Here is a 24,539-nt window from a genome sequence, read left to right as displayed (position 1 = left end):
GGCAAAGAGAGAAGTCTCTACAGACCCATTTGGAAGAGACTGGCTGATTCATCGGTACGCTTAAGAGATGATCACTTTATACTGTAGAGGACTTCATCTAAACAGAATGTCGATGGCCAACGGAGAATCATTACCCCTTGTTGAGTGCAAACTGCTGAATCAATATTATAAAGTAATTACTTTTATCCCAGGAAGAAATGGTCCTACATAAAAACCTCAGATGGCGAAGCAAAGCGAAGTAATCTTTTCCATTTATCTGCAGGAGCCAATGATTTATGTTTAATACTGTACATATCTTGTGATTCAGCAAGCTGAGAGTTTCTCATTCTCTGCTTTTCTGTTTGCCCAAGGTCTTTGCCCGAGGACGACAACGACCCTGAAATCTAAGGCCTTCTCCTGAGACAGATGACCTCCACACCGCTGCTCATACACCTGATGTTTGCCTTCTCTGTTCTCTTTCCGCTCTATATCTTTACAGACCAGCTACACTGACAATGTTAACTGGTACTCCTCCATCTTTGTATCCAACCTCTGTGGCGTTCTAAAGGGGAGTACTGGATTAACAGAGACAATCTACAATCCACCCTACTAGGACAACTGTAACTATTGTCTTGGAGAGATGAGACCCCTCAGAGAGCCAGAGAGCCACAATGGGCCAGAGAGCCAGTGAGAGCCAGTGAGAGGGACAGTGAGAGGGCCAGAGTGGGCCAGATAGAGCCTGTGAGAGTCAGAGAGAGCCAATGAGGGCCAGATGGCCAGTGAGAGCCAGTGAGTCAGAGAGAGTCAGAGAGAGTCAGAGAGAGTCAGATGGCCAGTGAGTGAGAGCCAGTGAGTCAGAGAGAGTCAGAGAGAGTCAGATGGCCAGTGAGTGAGAGCCAGTGAGTCAGAGAGAGTCAGAGAGAGTCAGAGAGAGTCAGATGGCCAGTGAGTGAGAGCCAGTGAGTCAGAGAGAGTCAGAGAGAGTCAGAGAGAGTCAGAGAGAGTCAGATGGCCAGTGAGTGAGAGCCAGTGAGTCAGAGAGAGTCAGAGAGAGTCAGAGAGAGTCAGATGGCCAGTGAGTGAGAGCCAGTGAGTGAGAGCCAGTGAGTCAGAGAGAGTCAGAGAGAGTCAGATGGCCAGTGAGTGAGAGCCAGTGAGTCAGAGAGAGTCAGAGAGAGTCAGATGGCCAGTGAGTGAGAGCCAGTGAGTCAGAGAGAGTCAGATGGCTAGTGAGTGAGAGCCAGTGAGTCAGAGAGAGTCAGAGAGAGTCAGATGGCCAGTGAGTGAGAGTGTCAGATGGCCAGTGAGTGAGAGACAGTGAGTCAGAGAGAGTCAGATGGCCAGTGAGAGCCTGATAGCCAGTTAGAGCCAGTTAGCAGTTTACAGACTAAGAGGCTGATTTGGTTTTGAACCTGCTGACTGTGGTTACTGACCGCTGACTCCAGGATTCTATATTAGGGATTCTGTTTCCACATGCTCAATTCTTTCCAGGTGCTCATGTCATGGTATTACCTTACACTTCCTCACACTGATAGGATACAAAATGCACTGATAGGGTACAAAATGCACTGATAGGGTACAAAATGCACTGATAGGGTACAAAATGGCCGGTTTTCATCCGGCAACTGGCTCCTAGTGTGGGATGATGGCTTGTTTGTTCACCACAAGACTCATCAATGGCCTCTTGTTTGGTGAGGGAAAATCGATTTCATGCATGGGCTGTTGGAACACTACAGGCCGTCTCTACTGGCGTCTTGGCATAGCATGTTCCCCAGCGCATCACGGTGACCTACGTCCCATCCTCCATCACTGTCTCCCTCCCAGCTAGGACACAACAGACTGACGAAGGACATCCACACAACCCAAGCAAACAACAATGAGTCTATTACAAAAAATGATTTTCCTTCCCAAATTCCATCTCACTCCAACACTGGGGGGTTTTAGGCTTGTTGTTTGGCTCGGTTAAAAGTCTCACTTTCACCAACAGTACTTCTGCTGCCACACTACTTTCTAAAACGCTGCTGTGTGTAGGAAGAGTACACAGGAGGAGATTAGACATGTCATGAGGACTAATGGTGGCCAGTGTAAAAGAAAACGCATAGTGTAGCAGACCATGCAGGGTGCGCTCTGCCTAAAGCCATGACAATACAGTGGGAGGAGAAAGCCAGTCAAACACTAGCAGCTCATTGTGCTGCCCTCAGTCTGCAGCCCTCAGTCTGCTGCCCTCAGTCTGCAGCCCTCAGTCTGCAGCCCTCAGTCTGCAGCCCTCAGTCTGCAGCCCTCAGTCTGCAGCCCTCAGTCTGCAGCCCTCAGTCTGCTGCCCTCAGTCTGCAGCCCTCAGTCTGCTGCCCTCAGTCTGCTGCCCTCAGTCTGCAGCCCTCAGTCTGCTGCCCTCAGTCTGCTGCCCTCAGTCTGCTGCCCTCAGTCTGCTGCCCTCAGTCTGCTGCCCTCAGTCTGCTGCCCTCAGTCTGCTGCCCTCAGTCTGCTGCCCTCAGTCTGCAGCTGCAGCTCTCAGTCTGCATTCACTAGCCTCATCAGGACACAAAGAAGGAAAGCGTGTGGGTGGAGGGAATGCTGTTGCTGCTGGTACTAATAGAGAAAACAGACAACAGATAATGAGAGATACAGAGAGAGAGATACTGTGGGCAGAGAATGAGAGATAGAGAGAGAGATACTGTGGGCAGGGAATGAGAGATACAGAGAGAGAGATACTGTGGGCAGGGAATGAGAGATAGAGAGAGAGATACTGTGGGCAGGGAATGAGAGATACAGAGAGAGAGATACTGTGGGCAGGGAATGAGAGATACAGAGAGAGAGATACTGTGGGCAGGGAATGCGAGAGAGGGAGAGAGAGAGCGATACTGTGGGCAGGGAATGAGAGATACAGAGAGAGAGAGATACTGTGGGCAGGGAATGAGAGATACAGAGAGAGAGATACTGTGGGCAGGGAATGCGAGAGAGGGAGAGAGAGAGATACTGTGGGCAGGGAATGAGAGATACAGAGAGAGAGATACTGTGGGCAGGGAATGAGAGATAGAGAGAGAGATACTGTGGGCAGGGAATGAGAGATACAGAGAGAGAGATACTGTGGGCAGGGAATGAGAGATAGAGAGAGAGATACTGTGGGCAGGGAATGAGAGATACAGAGAGAGAGATACTGTGGGCAGGGAATGAGAGATACAGAGAGAGAGATACTGTGGGCAGGGAATGCGAGAGAGGGAGAGAGAGAGATACTGTGGGCAGGGAATGAGAGATACAGAGAGAGAGATACTGTGGGCAGGGAATGCGAGAGAGGGAGAGAGAGAGCGATACTGTGGGCAGGGAATGAGAGATACAGAGAGAGAGATACTGTGGGCAGGGAATGCGAGAGAGGGAGAGAGAGAGCGATACTGTGGGCAGGGAATGAGAGATACAGAGAGAGAGATACTGTGGGCAGGGAATGAGAGATACAGAGAGAGAGAGAGAGAGAGAGAGATACTGTGGGCAGGGAATGCGAGAGAGGGAGAGAGAGAGATACTGTGGGCAGGGAATGCGAGAGAGGGAGAGAGAGAGATACTGTGGGCAGGGAATGAGAGAGAGGGAGAGAGAGAGATACTGTGGGCAGGGAATGCGAGAGAGGGAGAGAGAGAGACTGTGGGCAGGGAATGAGAGAGAGACTGTGGGCAGGGAATGAGAGATACAGAGAGAGTTAGAGAGACAAAGAGACAGAGAGAGAAACTGAACAGATAAGAAAGAGGAGAGAGAGGGACGAGAGATCTATAGAGACAGACAGTAAGAGAATGAGCAAGAAAGAGAAGGGAGATGAAGGGAGATTTATATATGTTGTAGCGAGAAATCAGCAACCCCCTTGCTGTGCTCCAGAGCACGCAGGAAGGGCTCCTATTGGCTGATACTGGCTGAGAGAGTAACCAGCATCCAAGGCAAGTTGCCCCCTAACACCGTTACCACAGCAACAGCTTGCATAATAAACAAGACCACGTGAGCACAGGCAGTTTGGAAATGGTTTCTGACTAGGAAGGGAATGGCCCACCTCCACCTGCCGAGTCTTCTTCTGGCTGTTTATAGGCACTACAAGCGGCTTGCTTAGGTTAAACACGAGTAGAAAATAACATTCTCAAAATATGAAACACTCATTTATAGGTTTAACAATAAGATAAACATTACAAGATGGCAGTTGATCTTGTCTTCATTGTCTTGTCTACCATGAAGAGCTCTCAGAAGGCTTCTCGTGCTATTCCTTTGTTTAGGCTGTGTGCTTTTCTCCTGATGACAGCCCTTGAGCAGCCCAGGGGTTGTCAGGGAGATTCTCTCTCTGATAGCTAATGGTTTCTAATGGGACTGGCAGACTGCTGCTAGACTGTGGAGGCAGATGGACAGATGGACAAACGGCTGGATGGAAGGCAGGCAGGCGGACAGACAGAAGGGTCTTACCTTGGCAGATGAAGCACTTGACATGGAAGTGGACATTCTGCACACGAACCACCTCTCCCTTACAGACCTCCCGGCAGCGGAGACAGTGGATGGTCACGGCGCCACGCCCGCTGTTGACGCTCGGGCTGCCTCCGTAGGCGCTGTGCCGGTAAGGCCCTGCTGGAGACCACAGGAGAGAAGAGGTAAGGTCAGAGGTCACACCGAGGCCGGCCCGCTCATTAGGCAGGATTATGCGGTCGCCTACGGCGGCAGATTGACGAGGGCAAAATGTTTTGACCTAAACTGACCAAGACTCAACAACAACACATACAATGTCTCTCAACCAGTGGCATAAGGGCTTCTTAGGTGAGTGTTGATGACGTCCCGTGATAAGCAGTGCCCACTTTGTCAAAGGCAGGGGCGGGAAATATTTTTCTTCTCTAGGGTGATGTTGGAGAGACTCATCGCTGCAGCTCCACCAACGTTTCGTATATTTGTACCTAACATAAATCCCGTAGCACATATAGGACTTGGCAGAAATAGTATGTGTCCTTTTCTGTAGCCTACAGGTTGGCGATAAAATGGATGACAATGTAATGAGACATTTACTTTTTACATCTTGCAGGTTTCTTCGATCAAATAGCCTTAATAACTTGGCGCTCAATCAAATAAAACATGCGCAGTCATGTTAACAAACAACATATCCTAAAAACTGGACAGGTCAAAGTAAAATGGACAATCACAACTGTTGTACTGGAGTTTCACCACATTGTCATGATCAGTAGTTTCAAGTTTGTATCCATCAATTTTTGAAAAGCTGATCATAGGGAAAAATAAAATACTTCTGCATTTCCCGCTGTGTAAACACATTGCAAATAGGCTCATAATAACTCATGATACAGTTGGGTTGCTGATATTCAGTGTTTAAATAGCCAAAGTTGATTCATTACAGGAATCAGGACTAATAAACCAATGCAACGGCCTGTTTTACAAGTGGTGGGCATTCATCCAATTCCATTGCTGGCAGACATGGTAGACTACACCCCAGAGCTGATGTCTTTTGGCCGTCTTTTTTGGGGTGTTGTACAAACGGTAGGCTTACCATACAGATGGGAATTCATAAAATTCAATTTCAGGCAACACTGTAGTCCGGACCGGCATTGATTTCCACATCCGCGAACATTGGTTTGAGCCTTCAACATCCGGAAAATACATATTTTCAACATCTGGAAAATATGTATCGTAGACGTCTTTTCGACGTCATTTTGCTTACTGGCAGTATTCTAGTTTTGCTGGGGCAACTACTATACATCTGTCCAATTGTTAAAGAAGCAGACTGTCACGCCCTGACCTGAGAGAGAGGGTTTGTTTCTCTATGCGGTTAGGTCAGGGTGTGGGGTGGGCATTCTATGTTTTGTATTTCTTTGTTTTGGGCCGAGTATGGTTCCTAATCAGAAGCAGCTGTCTATCATTGTCTATGATTAGGAATCATACTTAGGCAGCTTTTTCCCACCTGTGTTTGTGGGTAGTCGTTTTGTGTTTTGTGTTTCTGTACCTGACAGAACTGTGCACTTTTGGTTTCCCTTTGTTATTTTCTGTTCGAGTGTTTGTTTTGATTTAATAAATAGGATCATGAACACGTGCCACGCTGCATCTTGGTCCCCTCATTACGACAGCCGTTACACAGACAAAACAGCAGTGGACACAACAGAGTGGAAAATAAGGGGCAACATATGCGGTGGTGTATTGGATTAAAAGATACGTTGTGGAAACAGAGCCGACTACCCCCCAACCTCACACACACAGGTACTGTACACAGACACACAACCTCTTTAAGATGAAGCCACCAACAAAAGCTGCCATTAAGAACCTGCAGAGAGAGGCAGATAAAGAGTTGCAGTATGGTTGTCAGCGTGGCCCTAAATCACAGACAGGGCCATCTTTTAGACCTGCCAATGCAATTAACATGCAGCCGTCAGTGTTGAAGCTGCAAACCACACATTCCTGCAACATCTGCTCTCTGCTGCAGATGACTAGGAGAGCCATTAGGAAGAGAATAGGGGTGTGGGGCTGAGGAGGAGAACAGGGGTGTGGGGCTGAGGAGGAGAACAGGGGTAGAGGGCTGAGGAGGAGAACAGGGGTGTGGGGCTGAGGAGGAGAACAGGGGTGTGGGGCTGAGGAGGAGAACAGGGGTGTGGGGCTGAGGAGGAGAACAGGGGTAGGGAGCTGAGGAGGAGAACAGGGGTAGGGGGCTGAGGAGGAGAACAGGGGTGGAGGGCTGAGGAGGAGAACAGGGGTAGGGGGCTGAGGAGGAGAACAGGGGTAGGGGGCTGAGGAGGAGAACAGGGGTAGGGGGGCTGAGGAGGAGAACAGGGGTAGGGGGCTGAGGAGGAGAACAGGGGTGGAGGGCTGAGGAGGAGAACAGGGGTAGGGAGCTGAGGAGGAGAACAGGGGTAGGGGGCTGAGGAGGAGAACAGGGGTAGGGGGCTGAGGAGGAGAACAGGGGTGGGGGGCTGAGGAGGAGAACAGGGGTAGGGAGCTGAGGAGGAGAACAGGGGTAGGGGGCTGAGGAGGAGAATAGGGGTGCAGGTTATGACTGGAGTCTCATTTGATACTTCCTTGCCCTTGACAACACCTAGAACTCATTGCTTTGAGACATCTGTCTATTCATATCTTAGGGCACTATTCAATCCATATCGCGTAAGTTCAGCATTACAGCGTGGTTGACATTTAAAGGCAAAGTTCCTGCATTAGTGGAGACTTGCATTCACTGTAAAATGCTGCATACAGTATGTCATTCACTGTAAAATGCTGCATACAGTATGTCAGCTCAATTGGAAATGACATTTGACTTTCTATCGCGTAACTCTTCAGGGATCCAGAATGAACCCTTTTGAGTTTGACGGTTAAGCAGGAAAAGTCTGCTAGGGATAGGATTATGTATAGCTGTACACCATCTATCATATTAAATATTGGATGAACCCAATGAAAGTCCCCAACAAGATTGCAGGTGTTTCTGTCCACATCCTAAACCACAGAACAATGCCACGTTAGCTGAAAGTAACAAAACCACATATAATAAGATAGCTGTGGATGTCAAATGTTCAAATTTGACCTTTGACATCAACAGCTATCTCATTGTATGTGATATTCTGATTTACTCTAGTTTGTCCCAACTGGGCATCTCTTCAATTCTTATTCTGTCTTCTTGTTGTTGTCTTTATTTCTTTACTTACATATTGTTCACCTAATACCTTTTTTGCACTATTGGTTAGAGCCTGTAAGTAAGCATTTCACTGTAAGGTCTACACCTGTTGTGTAGAGCCGCTGGCTGGACCAAAACCCATCGTTCATATGTCCAGCCAGCATCACCTCTATTAGGAGGTCGTCCTCAGCTCCAGCTTCACTTCTGAAACTAGCAGAAATACAGCAATTTGAAACGAAGTCTGTCTGCGCTTGTTTTATCTTTCTCTAACTAGACTCTGGGAGGATTACTGTTCACGAGGGCTTCCATTAACAGAGGGCTGAAAATGGAACTAAAATAGGATGAAAAGTAGAAAACATATTGTGCTGTGGAGTTGTGGAGCTGTGGTGCTGTGGAGCTGTGGAGCTGTGGTGCTGTGGAGCTGTGGAGCTGTGGTGCTGTGGTGCTGTATAGCTGTGGTGCTGTGGAGCTGTGGTGCTGTGGTGCTGTGGAGCTGTGGAGCTGTGGTGCTGTGGAGCTGTGGAGCTGTGGTGCTGTGTTGCTGTGTTGCTGTGTTGCTGTGGAGCTGTGGTGCTGTGGTGCTGTGGAGCTGTGGTGCTGTGGAGCTGTGGTGCTGTGGTGCTGTGGTGCTGTGGAGCTGTGGAGCTGTGGTGCTGTGGTGCTGTGTTGCTGTGGAGCTGTGGAGCTGTGGTGCTGTGGAGCTGTGGTGCTGTGGAGCTGTGGTGACCGGTGGCTGACCTACCTGCTGACTACGTTGATGTCTCAGCGAGACAGACAGCCAGACAGACAGACAGGCAGACAGATGGACAGACAGGCAGACAGACAACCAGACAGGTAGACAGACAGGCAAACAGACGGACAGCTAGACAGGCAGGCATACAGACAAACAGACGGACAGCCAGAAAGACAGGCAGGCAGACAGGCAAACAGACGGACAGCCAGATACTTACTGGAGATAATATATTGGCATAGACTGGGCTTGATAGTCACACATTACCCAGGGTTCTTGGAAAGCCACCAACTCTCAAGAGATCAAGTGGGATTTTTGATCAAATTCATTACAAAGTGCCTTTTCCAGTGTCAGCGTTTTGGAGGAGGAGGCAACGCTAAAAGGGTGTCCTAGGACGATGTTAAGCCCAGGGTCTGAAGTTGTCCAGCTCAATTTATTCACAGCAGGGCGTGATATAGAACAGAACAGCTATGGCAGTCCCAGGAGTATCTGTGACATACTGTACCAAGAAGCAAAGCAAACAAAAGACAAAGGGGTCTGAAGAGTGGGAAAATGAACTGATCACCAGACAACGGCCTGCTAAATAATGCACTCAAAGGCTGCATTCCTTCACCACAGAAAGGAACAAACAGCCATCGAGCTGGCTATCCATCATCCAGCAGTAGGCTGATCACTCAACTAAACACTGTAGAGCACCATGTTTCTGATCTCTTGTCGGATGGGTTATTTATTTGGTAATACTGCACTTGACGTAGGCAATAGGCATTCACAACACCTTCCATGAGTCATGAGAATAACCATTTGTCTGAGCTGGTGTGTTTGTGAGGGTTGTTTAGGTTTGAACAGTGAGGCGGTGTGGTGGAGCCCATGGGAGCCCGACTCCCAGACTGCATGATGAGAGGAGAAGATAGGCGAGGACAGAAGAGAAGAGTGGAGAAAGGAGATGAGAGGAGAGGGGAGGAGAGTGGGGAGAGGAGAGGGGAATAGAGTGGGGAGAGGAAAGGGGAGGGGAGGAGAGTGGGGAGAGAAGAGAGGAGTGGGGAGAAAAGGAGAGGAGTGGGGAGAAAAGGAGAGGAGAGGGGAGAAAAGGAGAGGGGAGAAAAGGAGAGGAGAGGGGAGAAAAGGAGAGGAGTGGGGAGAAAAGGAGAGGAGTGGGGAGAAAAGGAGAGGAGAGGGGAGAAAAGGAGAGGAGAGGGGAGAAAAGGAGAGGAGTGGGGAGAAAAGGAGAGGAGAGGGGAGAAAAGGAGAGGGAAGGGGAGAGGATGAGAGGAGAGGGGAGAAAAGGAGAGGAGAGGGGAGAAAAGGAGAGGAGAGGGAAGAAAAGGAGAGGGGTGGGGAGAAAAGGAGAGGAGAGGGGAGAAAAGGAGAGGAGAGGGAAGAAAAGGAGAGGAGAGGGGAGGGGAGGAGAGGAGAGGGGAGAAAAGGAGAGGAGTGGGGAGGGGAGGAGAGTGGGGAGAGAAGAGAGGAGTGGGGAGAGGAGAGGGGAAGAGAGTGGGGAGAGGAAAGGGGAGAGGAGGAGGGAAGGGGAGAGGATGAGGGGAGAGGGGAGAAAAGGAGAGGAGAGGGGAGAAAAGGAGAGGAGAGGGGAGAAAAGGAGAGGAGAGGGGAGAAAAGGAGAGGAGAGGGGAGAAAAGGAGAGGAGTGGGGAGAAAAGGAGAGGAGTGGGGAGAAAAGGAGAGGAGAGGGGAGAAAAGGAGAGGAGAGGGGAGAAAAGGAGAGGAGAGGGGAGAAAAGGAGAGGAGTGGGGAGAAAAGGAGAGGAGAGGGGAGAAAAGGAGAGGAGAGGGGAGAAAAGGAGAGTGTGGATGGGGAGGACGTGTAATCTCCTCCCATGCTGCTTGGTGACGAGGCGTGTGGCACACGCACACAGAGGGGTAGGGAGGGGGCATAGCAGGATTACAGTCTCTCATCCCCTGTGTGGAGCTGTCTAAATCCTTATTAGAGGAGAGGAGACTTTAGATTTATAGTCTCAAAGCCCCTCCCTCAATGGACATTACTGGAACAATGTCACTCTTAATATACGAGGAGATAAAATGGTTAATCTCTCAAAAGGATGATGTGTTGTGTACAGCAGGCCTAAATGTTAGAATAAAAACAAACAGAAATATGATGCCATAAACTTTAATCCAATATGCTGTATTTTCTGTGAGTTATTGCTATCTCTGTTATAGCTCTAATCCACTACAACAGGATCTACAGTAAACCTACAGCATCACACTTACCATCTGATACTACTGGGCCCTGCTACAGCATCACACTTACCATCTGATACTACTGGGCCCTGCTACAGCATCACACTTACCATCTGATACTACTGGGCCCTGCTACAGTAGAACCACACTAGTGAGGGTTCACTTACCATCTGATACTACTGGGCCCTGCTACAGTAGAACCACACTAGTGAGGGTTCACTTACCATCTGATACTACTGGGCCCTGCTACAGCATCACACTTACCATCTGATACTACTGGGCCCTGCTACAGCATCACACTTACCATCTGATACTACTGGGCCCTGCTACAGCATCACACTTACCATCTGATACTACTGGGCCCTGCTACAGTAGAACCACACTAGTGAGGGTTCACTTACCATCTGATACTACTGGGCCCTGCTACAGTAGAACCACACTAGTGAGCGCCACTGGCCTCACAGGGAAATCAGCTCTGATAGCTCTAAAATGTGCTGCTAATTGTCCTGGCATGGGTGTGAGTGTGTTCTGCCTGGGAGATTAGTGTCTGAGAAGATGACCCTAGATTGAAGCTGACAGACAAAGGCTTCGTCTGTAACTACTACAGTAATACCCCTCCCTCACTTAGACAAGAGCAGAGACTAACATTAACATGTTTGGGGAGGTAGGTAGCTGTCATGACTCCCGCCGAAGTTGGTCCCTCTCCTTGTTCAGGCGGCGTTCGATGTCACCGGCCTTCTAGCCGATCCACTTTTCATTTTCCATTTGCTTTGTCTTTGTTTTACACACCTGATTTCAATCCCCCAATTACTGTTTTATTATTTAACCCTCTGTTCCCCCATGGGTTTTTGTGAGTGATTGTTTATTTGTATTTTCGGTCTGTCATGGTGTGCGTGTATTTGTTACTTTGTATAGTTGCCATTTTTGAGTAAAAGTAGGTTGATTACTCATATCTGCAGTCCTGCGCCTGACTCTCTACACCAGCCACACATTGGACCCATTACAGTAGCCTAGTGGTTAGAGCATAGGGGAGGCAGGTAGTCTAGTGGTTAGAGTGTAGGGGTGGCAGGTAGTCTAGTGGTTAGAGTGTAGGGGAGGCAGGTAGCCTAGTGGTTAGAGTGTAGGGGTGGTAGGTAGTCTAGTGGTTAGAGTGTAGGGGGGGTAGGTAGCCTAGTGGTTAGAGTGTAGGGGGGTAGGTAGTCTAGTGGTTAGAGTGTAGGGGGGGTAGGTAGCCTAGTGGTTAGAGTGTAGGGGAGGCAGGTAGCCTAGTGGTTAGAGTGTAGGGGGGGGTAGGTAGTCTAGTGGTTAGAGTGTAGGGGGGAAGGTAGCCTAGTGGTTAGAGTGTAGGGGGGCAGGTAGCCTAGTGGTTAGAGTGTAGGGGTGGCAGGTAGTCTAGTGGTTAGAGTGTAGGGGTGGCAGGTAGTCTAGTGGTTAGAGTGTAGGGGGGCAGGTAGCCTAGTAGTTAGAGTGTAGGGGTGGTAGGTAGCCTAGTGGTTAGAGTGTAGGGGTGGTAGGTAGTCTAGTGGTTAGAGTGTAGGGGTGGTAGGTAGTCTAGTGGTTAGAGTGTAGGGGAGGCAGGTAGCCTAGTGGTTAGAGTGTAGGGGAGGCAGGTAGTCTAGTGGTTAGAGTGTAGGGGTGGCAGGTAGTCTAGTGGTTAGAGTGTAGGGGGGTAGGTAGCCTAGTGGTTAGAGTGTAGGGGTGGCAGGTAGCCTAGTGGTTAGAGTGTAGGGGTGGCAGGTAGCCTAGTGGTTAGAGTGTAGGGGGGTAGGTAGTCTAGTGGTTAGAGTGTAGGGGTGGCAGGTAGCCTAGTGGTTAGAGTGTAGGGGGGTAGGTAGCCTAGTGGTTAGAGTGTAGGGGCGGCAGGTAGCCTAGTGGTTAGAGTGTAGGGGTGGTAGGTAGTCTAGTGGTTAGAGTGTAGGGGGGGCAGGTAGCCTAGTGGTTAGAGTGTAGGGGGGGGCAGGTAGCCTAGTGGTTAGAGTGTAGGGGGGTAGGTAGTCTAGTGGTTAGAGTGTAGGGGCGGCAGGTAGTCTAGTGGTTAGAGTGTAGGGGTGGTAGGTAGTCTAGTGGTTAGAGTGTAGGGGTGGTAGGTAGTCTAGTGGTTAGAGTGTAGGGGTGGTAGGTAGTCTAGTGGTTAGTGTAGGGGTGGTAGGTAGTCTAGTGGTTAGAGTGTAGGGGGGGCAGGTAGCCTAGTGGTTAGAGTGTATGGGGTGGTAGGTAGTCTAGTGGTTAGAGTGTAGGGGTGGCAGGTAGTCTAGTGGTTAGAGTGTAGGGGTGGTAGGTAGTCTAGTGGTTAGAGTGTAGGGGTGGTAGGTAGTCTAGTGGTTAGAGTGTAGGGGTGGTAGGTAGTCTAGTGGTTAGAGTGTAGGGGTGGTAGGTAGTCTAGTGGTTAGTGTAGGGGTGGTAGGTAGTCTAGTGGTTAGAGTGTAGGGGGGCAGGTAGCCTAGTGGTTAGTGTAGGGATGGTAGGTAGTCTAGTGGTTAGAGTGTAGGGGGGCAGGTAGCCTAGTGGTTAGAGTGTAGGGGGGGCAGGTAGTCTAGTGGTTAGAGTGTAGGGGGGGTAGGTAGTCTAGTGGTTAGAGTGTAGGGGGGGCAGGTAGCCTAGTGGTTAGAGTGTAGGGGTGGCAGGTAGCCTAGTGGTTAGAGTGTAGGGGGGGGTAGGTAGTCTAGTGGTTAGAGTGTAGGGGTGGCAGGTAGCCTAGTGGTTAGAGTGTAGGGGGGTAGGTAGCCTAGTGGTTAGAGTGTAGGGGCGGCAGGTAGCCTAGTGGTTAGAGTGTAGGGGTGGTAGGTAGTCTAGTGGTTAGAGTGTAGGGGGGGCAGGTAGCCTAGTGGTTAGAGTGTAGGGGGGGCAGGTAGCCTAGTGGTTAGAGTGTAGGGGGGTAGGTAGTCTAGTGGTTAGAGTGTAGGGGCGGCAGGTAGTCTAGTGGTTAGAGTGTAGGGGTGGTAGGTAGTCTAGTGGTTAGAGTGTAGGGGTGGTAGGTAGTCTAGTGGTTAGAGTGTAGGGGTGGTAGGTAGTCTAGTGGTTAGTGTAGGGGTGGTAGGTAGTCTAGTGGTTAGAGTGTAGGGGGGCAGGTAGCCTAGTGGTTAGAGTGTATGGGGTGGTAGGTAGTCTAGTGGTTAGAGTGTAGGGGGGGCAGGTAGCCTAGTGGTTAGTGTAGGGATGGTAGGTAGTCTAGTGGTTAGAGTGTAGGGGGGGGCAGGTAGCCTAGTGGTTAGAGTGTAGGGGGGGCAGGTAGTCTAGTGGTTAGAGTGTAGGGGGGGGTAGGTAGCCTAGTGGTTAGAGTGTAGGGGTGGTAGGTAGTCTAGTGGTTAGAGTGTAGGGGGGGGGTAGGTAGTCTAGTGGTTAGAGTGTAGGGGGGGTAGGTAGTCTAGTGGTTAGAGTGTAGGGGGGGTAGGTAGTCTAGTGGTTAGAGTGTAGGGGGGTAGGTAGTCTAGTTGTTAGAGTGTAGGGGTGGTAGGTAGTCTAGTGGTTAGAGTGTAGGGGGGGGCAGGTAGCCTAGTGGTTAGAGTGTAGGGGTGGTAGGTAGTCTAGTGGTTAGAGTGTAGGGGGGGTAGGTAGTCTAGTGGTTAGAGTGTAGGGGCGGCAGGTAGCCTAGTGGTTAGAGTGTAGGGGCGGCAGGTAGCCTAGTGGTTAGAGTGTAGGGGGGGCAGGTAGCCTAGTGGTTAGAGTGTAGGGGCGGCAGGTAGTCTAGTGGTTTGAGTGTAGGGGTGGTAGGTAGCCTAGTGGTTAGAGTGTAGGGGGGGTAGGTAGCCTAGTGGTTAGAGTGTAGGGGGGGGTAGGTAGTCTAGTGGTTAGAGTGTAGGGGCGGCAGGTAGTCTAGTGGTTAGAGTGTAGGGGCGGCAGGTAGTCTAGTGGTTAGAGTGTAGGGGTGGTAGGTAGTCTAGTGGTTAGAGTGTAGGGGGGGCAGGTAGCCTAGTGGTTAGAGCGTTGGGCCAGTAACTGAAAGGTTGCTGGATTGAATCCCTGAGCTGACAAGGTAAACCCACTGTTCCCCGGTAGGCCGTCATTGTAAATAAGAATTTGTTCTTAACTGACTTGCCTGGTTAAATAAAGGTTAAATACATCAAATAAAACCCCAGTGTGATGGAACAGTGGATGACACGTTACGAAAGAGGAAACGATGCTCTGTGATCACCGTGACTGTTGTCGTCACTGTCCTCGTCACCAACAACACGCACTTCTACTATAACACCTGGTCACATCTGTGGTCACAGCCTTCTGCCTCCTGGTGACGTCAGTCACCCTGTAACCAGCGGAGAGGAGAGGGAGTCAAACCCAGCTGTTTATCCATCACAGAGAACAAAGCCCTGACTGGTGGTGTCAGTCACCCTGTAACCAGCGGAGAGGAGAGGGAGTCAAACCCAGCTGTTTATCCATCACAGAGAACAAAGCACACGTGATCTCACCACGACATCTGGGAAGGAAGAGATGCATGAGACAGACATCCATTTAACTTCCTCAGCCACAGCTCCACTCACTGAGACTGACAGCTCCCCCTTACCCTCCACTCACTGAGACTGACAGCTCCCCCTTACCCTCCACTCACTGAGACTGACAGCTCCCCCTTACCCTCCACTCACTGAGACTGACAGCTCCCCCTTACCCTCCACTCACTGAGACTGACAGCTCCCCCTTACCCTCCACTCACTGAGACTGACAGCTCCCCCTTACCCTCCACTCACTGAGACTGACAGCTCCCCCTTACCCTCCACTCACTGAGACTGACAGCTCCCCCTTACCCTCCACTCACTGAGACTGACAGCTCCCCCTTACCCTCCACTCACTGAGACTGACAGCTCCCCCTTACCCTCCACTCACTGAGACTGACAGCTCCCCCTTACCCTCCACTCACTGAGACTGACAGCTCCCCCTTACCCTCCACTCACTGAGACTGACAGCTCCCCCTTACCCTCCACTCACTGAGACTGACAGCTCCCCCTTACCCTCCACTCACTGAGACTGACAGCTCCCCCTTACCCTCCACTCACTGAGACTGACAGCTCCCCCTTACCCTCCACTCACTGAGACTGACAGCTCCCCCTTACCCTCCACTCACTGAGACTGACAGCTCCCCCTTACCCTCCACTCACTGAGACTGACAGCTCCCCCTTACCCTCCACTCACTGAGACTGACAGCTCCCCCTTACCCTCCACTCACTGAGACTGACAGCTCCCCCTTACCCTCCACTCACTGAGACTGACAGCTCCCCCTTACCCTCCACTCACTGAGACTGACAGCTCCCCCTTACCCTCCACTCACTGAGACTGACAGCTCCCCCTTACCCTCCACTCACTGAGACTGACAGCTCCCCCTTACCCTCCACTCACTGAGACTGACAGCTCCCCCTTACCCTCCACTCACTGAGACTGACAGCTCCCCCTTACCCTCCACTCACTGAGACTGACAGCTCCCCCTTACCCTCCACTCACTGAGACTGACAGCTCCCCCTTACCCTCCACTCACTGAGACTGACAGCTCCCCCTTACCCTCCACTCACTGAGACTGACAGCTCCCCCTTACCCTCCACTCACTGAGACTGACAGCTCCCCCTTACCCTCCACTCACTGAGACTGACAGCTCCCCCTTACCCTCCACTCACTGAGACTGACAGCTCCCCCTTACCCTCCACTCACTGAGACTGACAGCTCCCCCCTTACCCTCCACTCACTGAGACTGACAGCTCCCCCTTACCCTCCACTCACTGAGACTGACAGCTCCCCCTTACCCTCCACTCACTGAGACTGACAGCTCCCCCTTACCCTCCACTCACTGAGACTGACAGCTCCCCCTTACCCTCCACTCACTGAGACTGACAGCTCCCCCTTACCCTCCACTCACTGAGACTGACAGCTCCCCCTTACCCTCCACTCACTGAGACTGACAGCTCCCCCTTACCCTCCACTCACTGAGACTGACAGCTCCCCCTTACCCTCCACTCACTGAGACTGACAGCTCCCCCTTACCCTCCACTCACTGAGACTGACAGCTCCCCCTTACCCTCCACTCACTGAGACTGACAGCTCCCCCTTACCCTCCACTCACTGAGACTGACAGCTCCCCCTTACCCTCCACTCACTGAGACTGACAGCTCCCCCTTACCCTCCACTCACTGAGACTGACAGCTCCCCCTTACCCTCCACTCACTGAGACTGACAGCTCCCCCTTACCCTCCACTCACTGAGACTGACAGCTCCCCCTTACCCTCCACTCACTGAGACTGACAGCTCCCCCTTACCCTCCACTCACTGAGACTGACAGCTCCCCCTTACCCTCCACTCACTGAGACTGACAGCTCCCCCTTACCCTCCACTCACTGAGACTGACAGCTCCCCCTTACCCTCCACTCACTGAGACTGACAGCTCCCCCTTACCCTCCACTCACTGAGACTGACAGCTCCCCCTTACCCTCCACTCACTGAGACTGACAGCTCCCCCTTACCCTCCACTCACTGAGACTGACAGCTCCCCCTTACCCTCCACTCACTGAGACTGACAGCTCCCCCTTACCCTCCACTCACTGAGACTGACAGCTCCCCCTTACCCTCCACTCATCTGGCTCTCTGATGGCACTGTTTATTCCACCAAGGAACGACACCCAAGCTCTCTGAGTGAGTGTGTGTGTGTGTGTGTGTGTGTGTGTGTGTGTGTGTGTGTGTGTGTGTGTGTGTGTGTGTGTGTGTGTGTGTGTGTGTGTGTGTGTGTGTGTGTGTGTGTGTGAGGCAAATGAGAGATGTAAATCATTCTGTGACAGGAGCCACGCACCTGCTTATAATGCACTGCTGGAATATACATTATACAGCTTTACTCCAATAACTTCCCACAATCCACTAGGAAAACAATCCACTGTGTTTTGTTGGTGAATATTTGCATTGGGGTGGAAATGCTTTGGTCTCGATGACAATGACTAATACTCTCACAAACTCTGTTGTGTGATGTTCTTCCCATTTATCAGCTGAAGACAACAGCTTCTCCTCTGTTCTCTCTCACTGTTAACTCAACATAACAGCTTCTCCTCTGTTCTCTCTCACTGTTAACTCAACATAACAGCTTCTCCTCTGTTCTCTCTCACTGTTAACTCAACATAACAGCTTCTTCTCTGTTCTCTCTCACTGTTAACTCAACATAACAGCTTCTCCTCTGTTCTCCCTGACTGTTAACTCAACATAACAGCTTCTCCTCTGTTCTCTCTGACTGTTAACTCAACATAACAGCTTCTCCTCTGTTCTCTCTGACTGTTAACTCAACATAACAGCGTCTCCTCTGTTCTCCCTGACTGTTAACTCAACATAACAGCTTCTCCTCTGTTCTCTCTCACTGTTAACTCAACATAACAGCTTCTTCTCTGTTCTCTCTCACTGTTAACTCAACATAACAGCTTCTCCTCTGTTCTCCCTGACTGTTAACTCAACATAACAGCTTCTCCTCTGTTCTCTCTGACTGTTAACTCAACATAACAGCTTCTCCTCTGTTCTCTCTGACTGTTAACTCAACATAACAGCTTCTCCTCTGTTCTCCCTGACTGTTAACTCAACATAACAGCTTCTCCTCTGTTCTCCCTGACTGTTAACTCAACATAACAGCTTCTCCTCTGTTCTCTCTGACTGTTAACTCAACATAACAGCTTCTCCTCTGTTCTCCCTGACTGTTAACTCAACATAACAGCTCTGTTCTCCCTGACTGTTCACTCAACATAACAGCTTCTCCTCTGTTCTCTCTGACTGTTAACTCAACATAACAGCTTCTCCTCTGTTCTCTCTGACTGTTAACTCAACATAACAGCTTCTCCTCTGTTCTCTCTGACTGTTAACTCAACATAACAGCTTCTCCTCTGTTCTCCCTGACTGTAAACTCAACATAACAGCTTCTCCTCTGTTCTCCCTGACTGTTAACTCAACATAACAGCTTCTCCTCTGTTCTCTCTGACTGTTAACTCAACATAACAGCTTCTCCTCTGTTCTCTCTGACTGTAAACTCAACATAACAGCTTCTCCTCTGTTCTCTCTGACTGTTAACTCAACATAACAGCTTCTCCTCTGTTCTCCCTGACTGTTAACTCAACATAACAGCTTCTCCTCTGTTCTCTCTGACTGTTAACTCAACATAACAGCTTCTCCTCTGTTCTCCCTGACTGTTAACTCAACATAACAGCTTCTCCTCTGTTCTCCCTGACTGTTCACTCAACATAACAGCTTCTCCTCTGTTCTCTCTGACTGTTAACTCAACATAACAGCTTCTCCTCTGTTCTCTCTCACTGTTAACTCAACATAACAGCTTCTCCTCTGTTCTCTCTGACTGTTAACTCAACATAACAGCTTCTCCTCTGTTCTCTCTGACTGTAAACTCAACATAACAGCTTCTCCTCTGTTCTCCCTGACTGTTAACTCAACATAACAGCTTCTCCTCTGTTCTCCCTGACTGTTAACTCAACATAACAGCTTCTCCTCTGTTCTCTCTGACTGTTAACTCAACATAACAGCTTCTCCTCTGTTCTCTCTGACTGTTAACTCAACATAACAGCTTCTCCTCTGTTCTCCCTGACTGTAAACTCAACATAACAGCTTCTCCTCTGTTCTCTCTGACTGTAAACTCAACATAACAGCTTCTCCTCTGTTCTCTCTGACTGTAAACTCAACATAACAGCTTCTCCTCTGTTCTCTCTGACTGTAAACTCAACATAACAGCTTCTCCTCTGTTCTCCCTGACTGTTAACTCAACATAACAGCTTCTCCTCTGTTCTCTCTGACTGTTAACTCAACATAACAGCTTCTCCTCTGTTCTCCCTGACTGTTAACTCAACATAACAGCTTCTCCTCTGTTCTCCCTGACTGTAAACTCAACATAACAGCTTCTCCTCTGTTCTCCCTGACTGTAAACTCAACATAACAGCTTCTCCTCTGTTCTCCCTGACTGTTAACTCAACATAACAGCTTCTCCTCTGTTCTCTCTGACTGTAAACTCAACATAACAGCTTCTCCTCTGTTCTCTCTGACTGTAAACTCAACATAACAGCTTCTCCTCTGTTCTCCCTGACTGTTAACTCAACATAACAGCTTCTCCTCTGTTCTCTCTGACTGTTAACTCAACATAACAGCTTCTCCTCTGTTCTCCCTGACTGTTAACTCAACATAACAGCTTCTCCTCTGTTCTCCCTGACTGTAAACTCAACATAACAGCTTCTCCTCTGTTCTCTCTGACTGTTAACTCAACATAACAGCTTCTCCTCTGTTCTCCCTGACTGTTAACTCAACATAACAGCTTCTCCTCTGTTCTCTCTGACTGTTAACTCAACATAACAGCTTCTCCTCTGTTCTCTCTGACTGTTAACTCAACATAACAGCTTCTCCTCTGTTCTCTCTGACTGTAAACTCAACATAACAGCTTCTCCTCTGTTCTCTCTGACTGTTAACTCAACATAACAGCTTCTCCTCTGTTCTCTCTGACTGTTAACTCAACATAACAGCTTCTCCTCTGTTCTCTCTGACTGTTAACTCAACATAACAGCTTCTCCTCTGTTCTCTCTGACTGTAAACTCAACATAACAGCTGAGGACTTCATTGACATGGCAATGGTCCTTATGATTATTTCAATCAACTGAATCAATGAATCAAATCAATCAATCAATCAATCATAAAAACACTAATCAGTAATTCCTTACATTGTCAAATAAAAGTGATTTGATCCTGGGTAAACAACCAGTGTGATCTGCTGAGTACAGTAGATGTCAGGATTAGACAGAGCTGTGAGGTCTGACTATGTTGACAAGCCCTGAGCGGAGAGGAGAGGAGGGGGGAGACGATGACAGAGGAGAGCAGAGCCTGGCGTCCTTGTCACCTCACCATGATGGTGTAATCAGCAGGGACTCAGACATGTCAAGGGTGGCCCACCGCCAGGATTTATGGGTATTTTTTTATGTCAGTGACAGGTGAGGCGTCAGACGACAGCAGTCAGACTGGATCTGGCAGCTCAGTGATTGTCTCCATCATGCCATCTCAAGGTCAGACAGGAGAGAATAGTGAACACTGCTACTTGTTAGAGCTAAGCCTGGGCTGCTGCTGCAAACCCACGGGGACATACTGTAAACCAGTGGTTCCCAACCAGGAGAGCTAGGACCCCTGGGGATACCTGGTCTATCCACACGAGGTACTTGAGAAGAGTCATGAGACCATAGGATCCTTGTAAAATGCACAAGATGGGGTACTTCAGGGGTACTCTGGACAGAGCAGCATTCAGTTGGTGGTACAGTAACCGAAAAAGGTTGGAAACCCCTGCTGTAAAGTATACTAGGTGGCAGCTAAGTTGCTACTAGTTTTAGTGTTACAAAGCACTTCATGTTAAGACAGAAGAGAGACTGACTGAGGGATCAGCCAATGACTAGAACAGTAGGAAGCTAAATCATGTCAGCTATTACATGAATCAGCTATGACTGGTTCTGGACCGGTTCTTATTCATTCTAAATGGGCTTATCTCGTAGTAAACCATTTGACAGGTCTACAGCTCTTCTACTTCAGTGTTTTATAATAAATAATTACATTATATGGCGCACGCACGCACGCACACACACACACACACACACACACACACACACACACACACACACACACACACACACACACACACACACACACACACACACACACACACACACACCAGGTGGCTCGCAGCTTACTTTGGCCGCTGTGCCACTGTCCCTCTCATGCCATCTGGTTAGAGAGGCCTCGCCAGCATCAGGGGTGCCCCTCAGGAACTGGCAGCAGCACCAACCAAGCTTCCTCTTTGGATGCTGCTGATGTCATCACGTTGCTAGGAAGTCTCTGCAACTCAGGATAGTTGCCTGCCTCAATGGGGAGGAGGAAAACATTGGCAGGCTAAAGCAGCTAAACTATGTCATAATCTGGAACTTTTGGAAGGACGACCCAGACTGGTCTGAGACTCTGTTGGGTTCTGTTACCACCCACTACCCTCTTTTGGGTACTGTTCCAGTCCACTTCCTCTGTTGGCTTCTGTTCCAGTGCATTTCCTCTGTTGGGTTCTGTTCCAGTCCACTTCCACTGTTGGGTTCTATTCCAGTGCATTTCCTCTGTTGGGTTCCATTCTCCACTTCCACTGTTGGGTTCTGTTCCAGCCCACTTCCACTGTTGGGTTCTGTTCCAGCCCACTTCCACTGTAGGGTTCTGTTCCAGCCCACTTCCTCTGTTGGGTTCTGTTCCAGTCCACTTCCACTGTAGGGTTCTGTTCCAGCCCACTTCCTCTGGGATATACGGCCATGCATCTACAGTACTGGGACATAGCTACAAGCCTAATGTATCTATCCAGACAGTACTGGGACATAGCTATAAGCCCAGTGTATCTATCCAGACAGTACTGGGACATAGCTATAAGCCCAGTGTATCTATCCAGACAGTACTGGGACATAGCTATAAGCCTAGTGTATCTATCCAGACAGTACTGGGACATAGCTATAAGCCCAGTGTATCTATCCAGACAGTACTGGGACATAGCTATAAGCCCAGTGTATCTATCCAGACAGTACTGGGACATAGCTATAAGCCCAGTGTATCTATCCAGACAGTACTGGGACATAGCTTTAAGCCCAGTGTATCTATCCAGACAGTACTGGGACATAGCTATAAGCCTAGTGTATCTATCCAGACAGTACTGGGACATAGCTATAAGCCCAGTGTATCTATCCAGACAGTACTGGGACATAGCTATAAGCCTAGTGTATCTATCCAGACAGTACTGGGACATAGCTATAATTCCAGTGTATCTATCCAGACAGTACTGGGACATAGCTATAATTCCAGTGTATCTATCCAGACAGTACTGGGACATAGCTATAAGCCTAGTGTATCTATCCAGACAGTACTGGGACATGGCTATAAGCCTAGTGTATCTATCCAGACAGTACTGGGACATAGCTATAATTCCAGTGTATCTATCCAGACAGTACTGGGACATAGCTATAAGCCCAGTGTATCTATCCAGACAGTACTGGGACATAGCTATAAGCCCAGTGTATCTATCCAGACAGTACTGGGACATAGCTAGAAGCTTCCTGTAGCTATCCAGACAGTACTGGGACATAGCTATAAGCTTCCTGTAGCTATCCAGACAGTACTGGGACATAGCTAGAAGCTTCCTGTAGCTATCCAGACAGTACTGGGACATAGCTAGAAGCTTCCTGTAGCTATCCAGACAGTACTGGGACATAGCTAGAAGCTTCCTGTAGCTATCCAGACAGTACTGGGACATAGCTAGAAGCTTCCTGTAGCTATCCAGACAGTACTGGGACATAGCTAGAAGCTTCCTGTAGCTATCCAGACAGTACTGGGACATAGCTAGAAGCTTCCTGTAGCTATCCAGATAGTACTGGGACATAGCTAGAAGCTTCCTGTAGCTATCCAGACAGTACTGGGACATAGCTAGAAGCTTCCTGTATCTATCCAGAGCCAGGTTGAGTTTAGAACCTAGAATGATGAGTGATAATGACGGTCCTGCCTCAACAGCGTACATATGAATAATACACTACTGCTGTTGGTCAAGCAGAAGTTGAACAATGAGGATACAGTACGTGATGAAATGGCAAGCCTTTCTATCCCATCAAAACAAAGGCCTCTGTTCATTCCATTCAGAATTACATTTTGTCCATGACACTCAGTAAGGACAAGAGACAGTGATTCCATCCGTCCGTCTGTCCGTCCGTCCGTCCATCCGTAGCACTGAGATCGTGAACTGTCTGGGATCCCCTCCAAAAGGGTCTGAAGTGGGGAGAGAGGGGGCAGCCACTCCAACACACCACAACACACACACACGCACACCCCAACACACACACACACACACACACACACACACACACCCCAACACACACACCCCCCCAACACACACACACACACACACACACACACACACAGGCAGGCCAACGGGCCGTCAGGCCGTCAGTTAGTGGGTCCTGTATGGCTCAGTTGGTAGAGCATGGCACTTGCAACGCCAGGGTTGTGGGTTTGATTCCCACGGGGGACCAATTGACAATGTATCCACTCACTAATGTAAGTTGCTCTGGATAAGAGCGTCTGCTAAATGACAAAAAAAAGTACAAAATCTATAAGGACAGGGCCACTCTTTCAAAAACCTACTCTGGGGGATCAGAGGGACAATTGTCTATTTGTGGGTGACGCTATCAGGGGGATGGGCATTGTTATAGTCAACCCTTCCTGACCTTGTGGTCCATATGGACAGTAGCCAATAGCCAGGCTTAAGGGACAACAGGATAAACACAGCGGTGACAATAGATTAGAGCTGACCATATGCTGTGTTCACTACCTGCTGCTCACACAGAGAGAGAGTCACCTGAGTGATGGTTTGGGATAATGGAATTACAGTTTTTAAAAATCACTTCAGCACTCATTTCAGAACCTTGTGGTCATTTTTCAAAACTCTAGACACAAAACGGTCATCACTTGTAACACAGGCTGTCCAATGTTCAAAACATTGCATTGTGCATTCATATCTTTAAAGAAACCTTGCACTTGCAGAATCATTGTTTCAAATAATTCATTTATCATGAAATACCATAGGAACATTCATTTAGATCACCCACACACAAGATACCAATAGTTTCACTGTGTAGTTGTTCGTACAATCATTAAATATTATGCTACTACACGTAAATACATCACTGTAAAAGGACTAGTAGAGAGAATACTACAGACACAGTGGAATCATTGAACAAAATATGACATTTATTGATGAAATACAATAAAATCACAACATAGGTTTCTTTGAATCAAAGCAAAAATAATTAGTTACAAAAAAGAAAAAAACTACAGTAAAACATCAACTGCAGTGTTCCTCACCTGGCTTACTGTAAAAAACAAAGGATTGATTACTGTACTTCTATATTTCCATCAACCCTGTCTTGTGGATTTGGCCACAGGTTCTCATCCACATCACAACGGATGTTTCCATTAGCCAAACATCTTGGGAAGAATCTTCGGGTGAATCCAGGCCTGACACTGGTCTGCCGTGA

At 49.0% G+C, this 24,539-nt stretch overlaps 1 protein-coding gene across 2 annotated transcripts in view; it reads right to left on the bottom strand.

The window, feature by feature from the left end:
* Positions 1-24,539, bottom strand: part of LOC106603895 (actin-binding LIM protein 3) — a 144,207-nt gene that overhangs the window by 106,745 nt on the left and 12,923 nt on the right. For both annotated transcript variants that reach the window (XM_014198108.2, XM_014198111.2), the window contains exon 2: positions 4,411-4,569. In XM_014198108.2, the coding sequence (XP_014053583.1) occupies positions 4,411-4,569 (159 nt within the window). The remainder of the gene's footprint in view (positions 1-4,410; positions 4,570-24,539) is intronic.

Source organism: Salmo salar, chromosome ssa04 (assembly GCF_905237065.1).
Source record: "Salmo salar chromosome ssa04, Ssal_v3.1, whole genome shotgun sequence".
NCBI lineage: Eukaryota > Metazoa > Chordata > Actinopteri > Salmoniformes > Salmonidae > Salmo > Salmo salar.
This window is presented reverse-complemented; position numbering and strand designations above follow the sequence as displayed.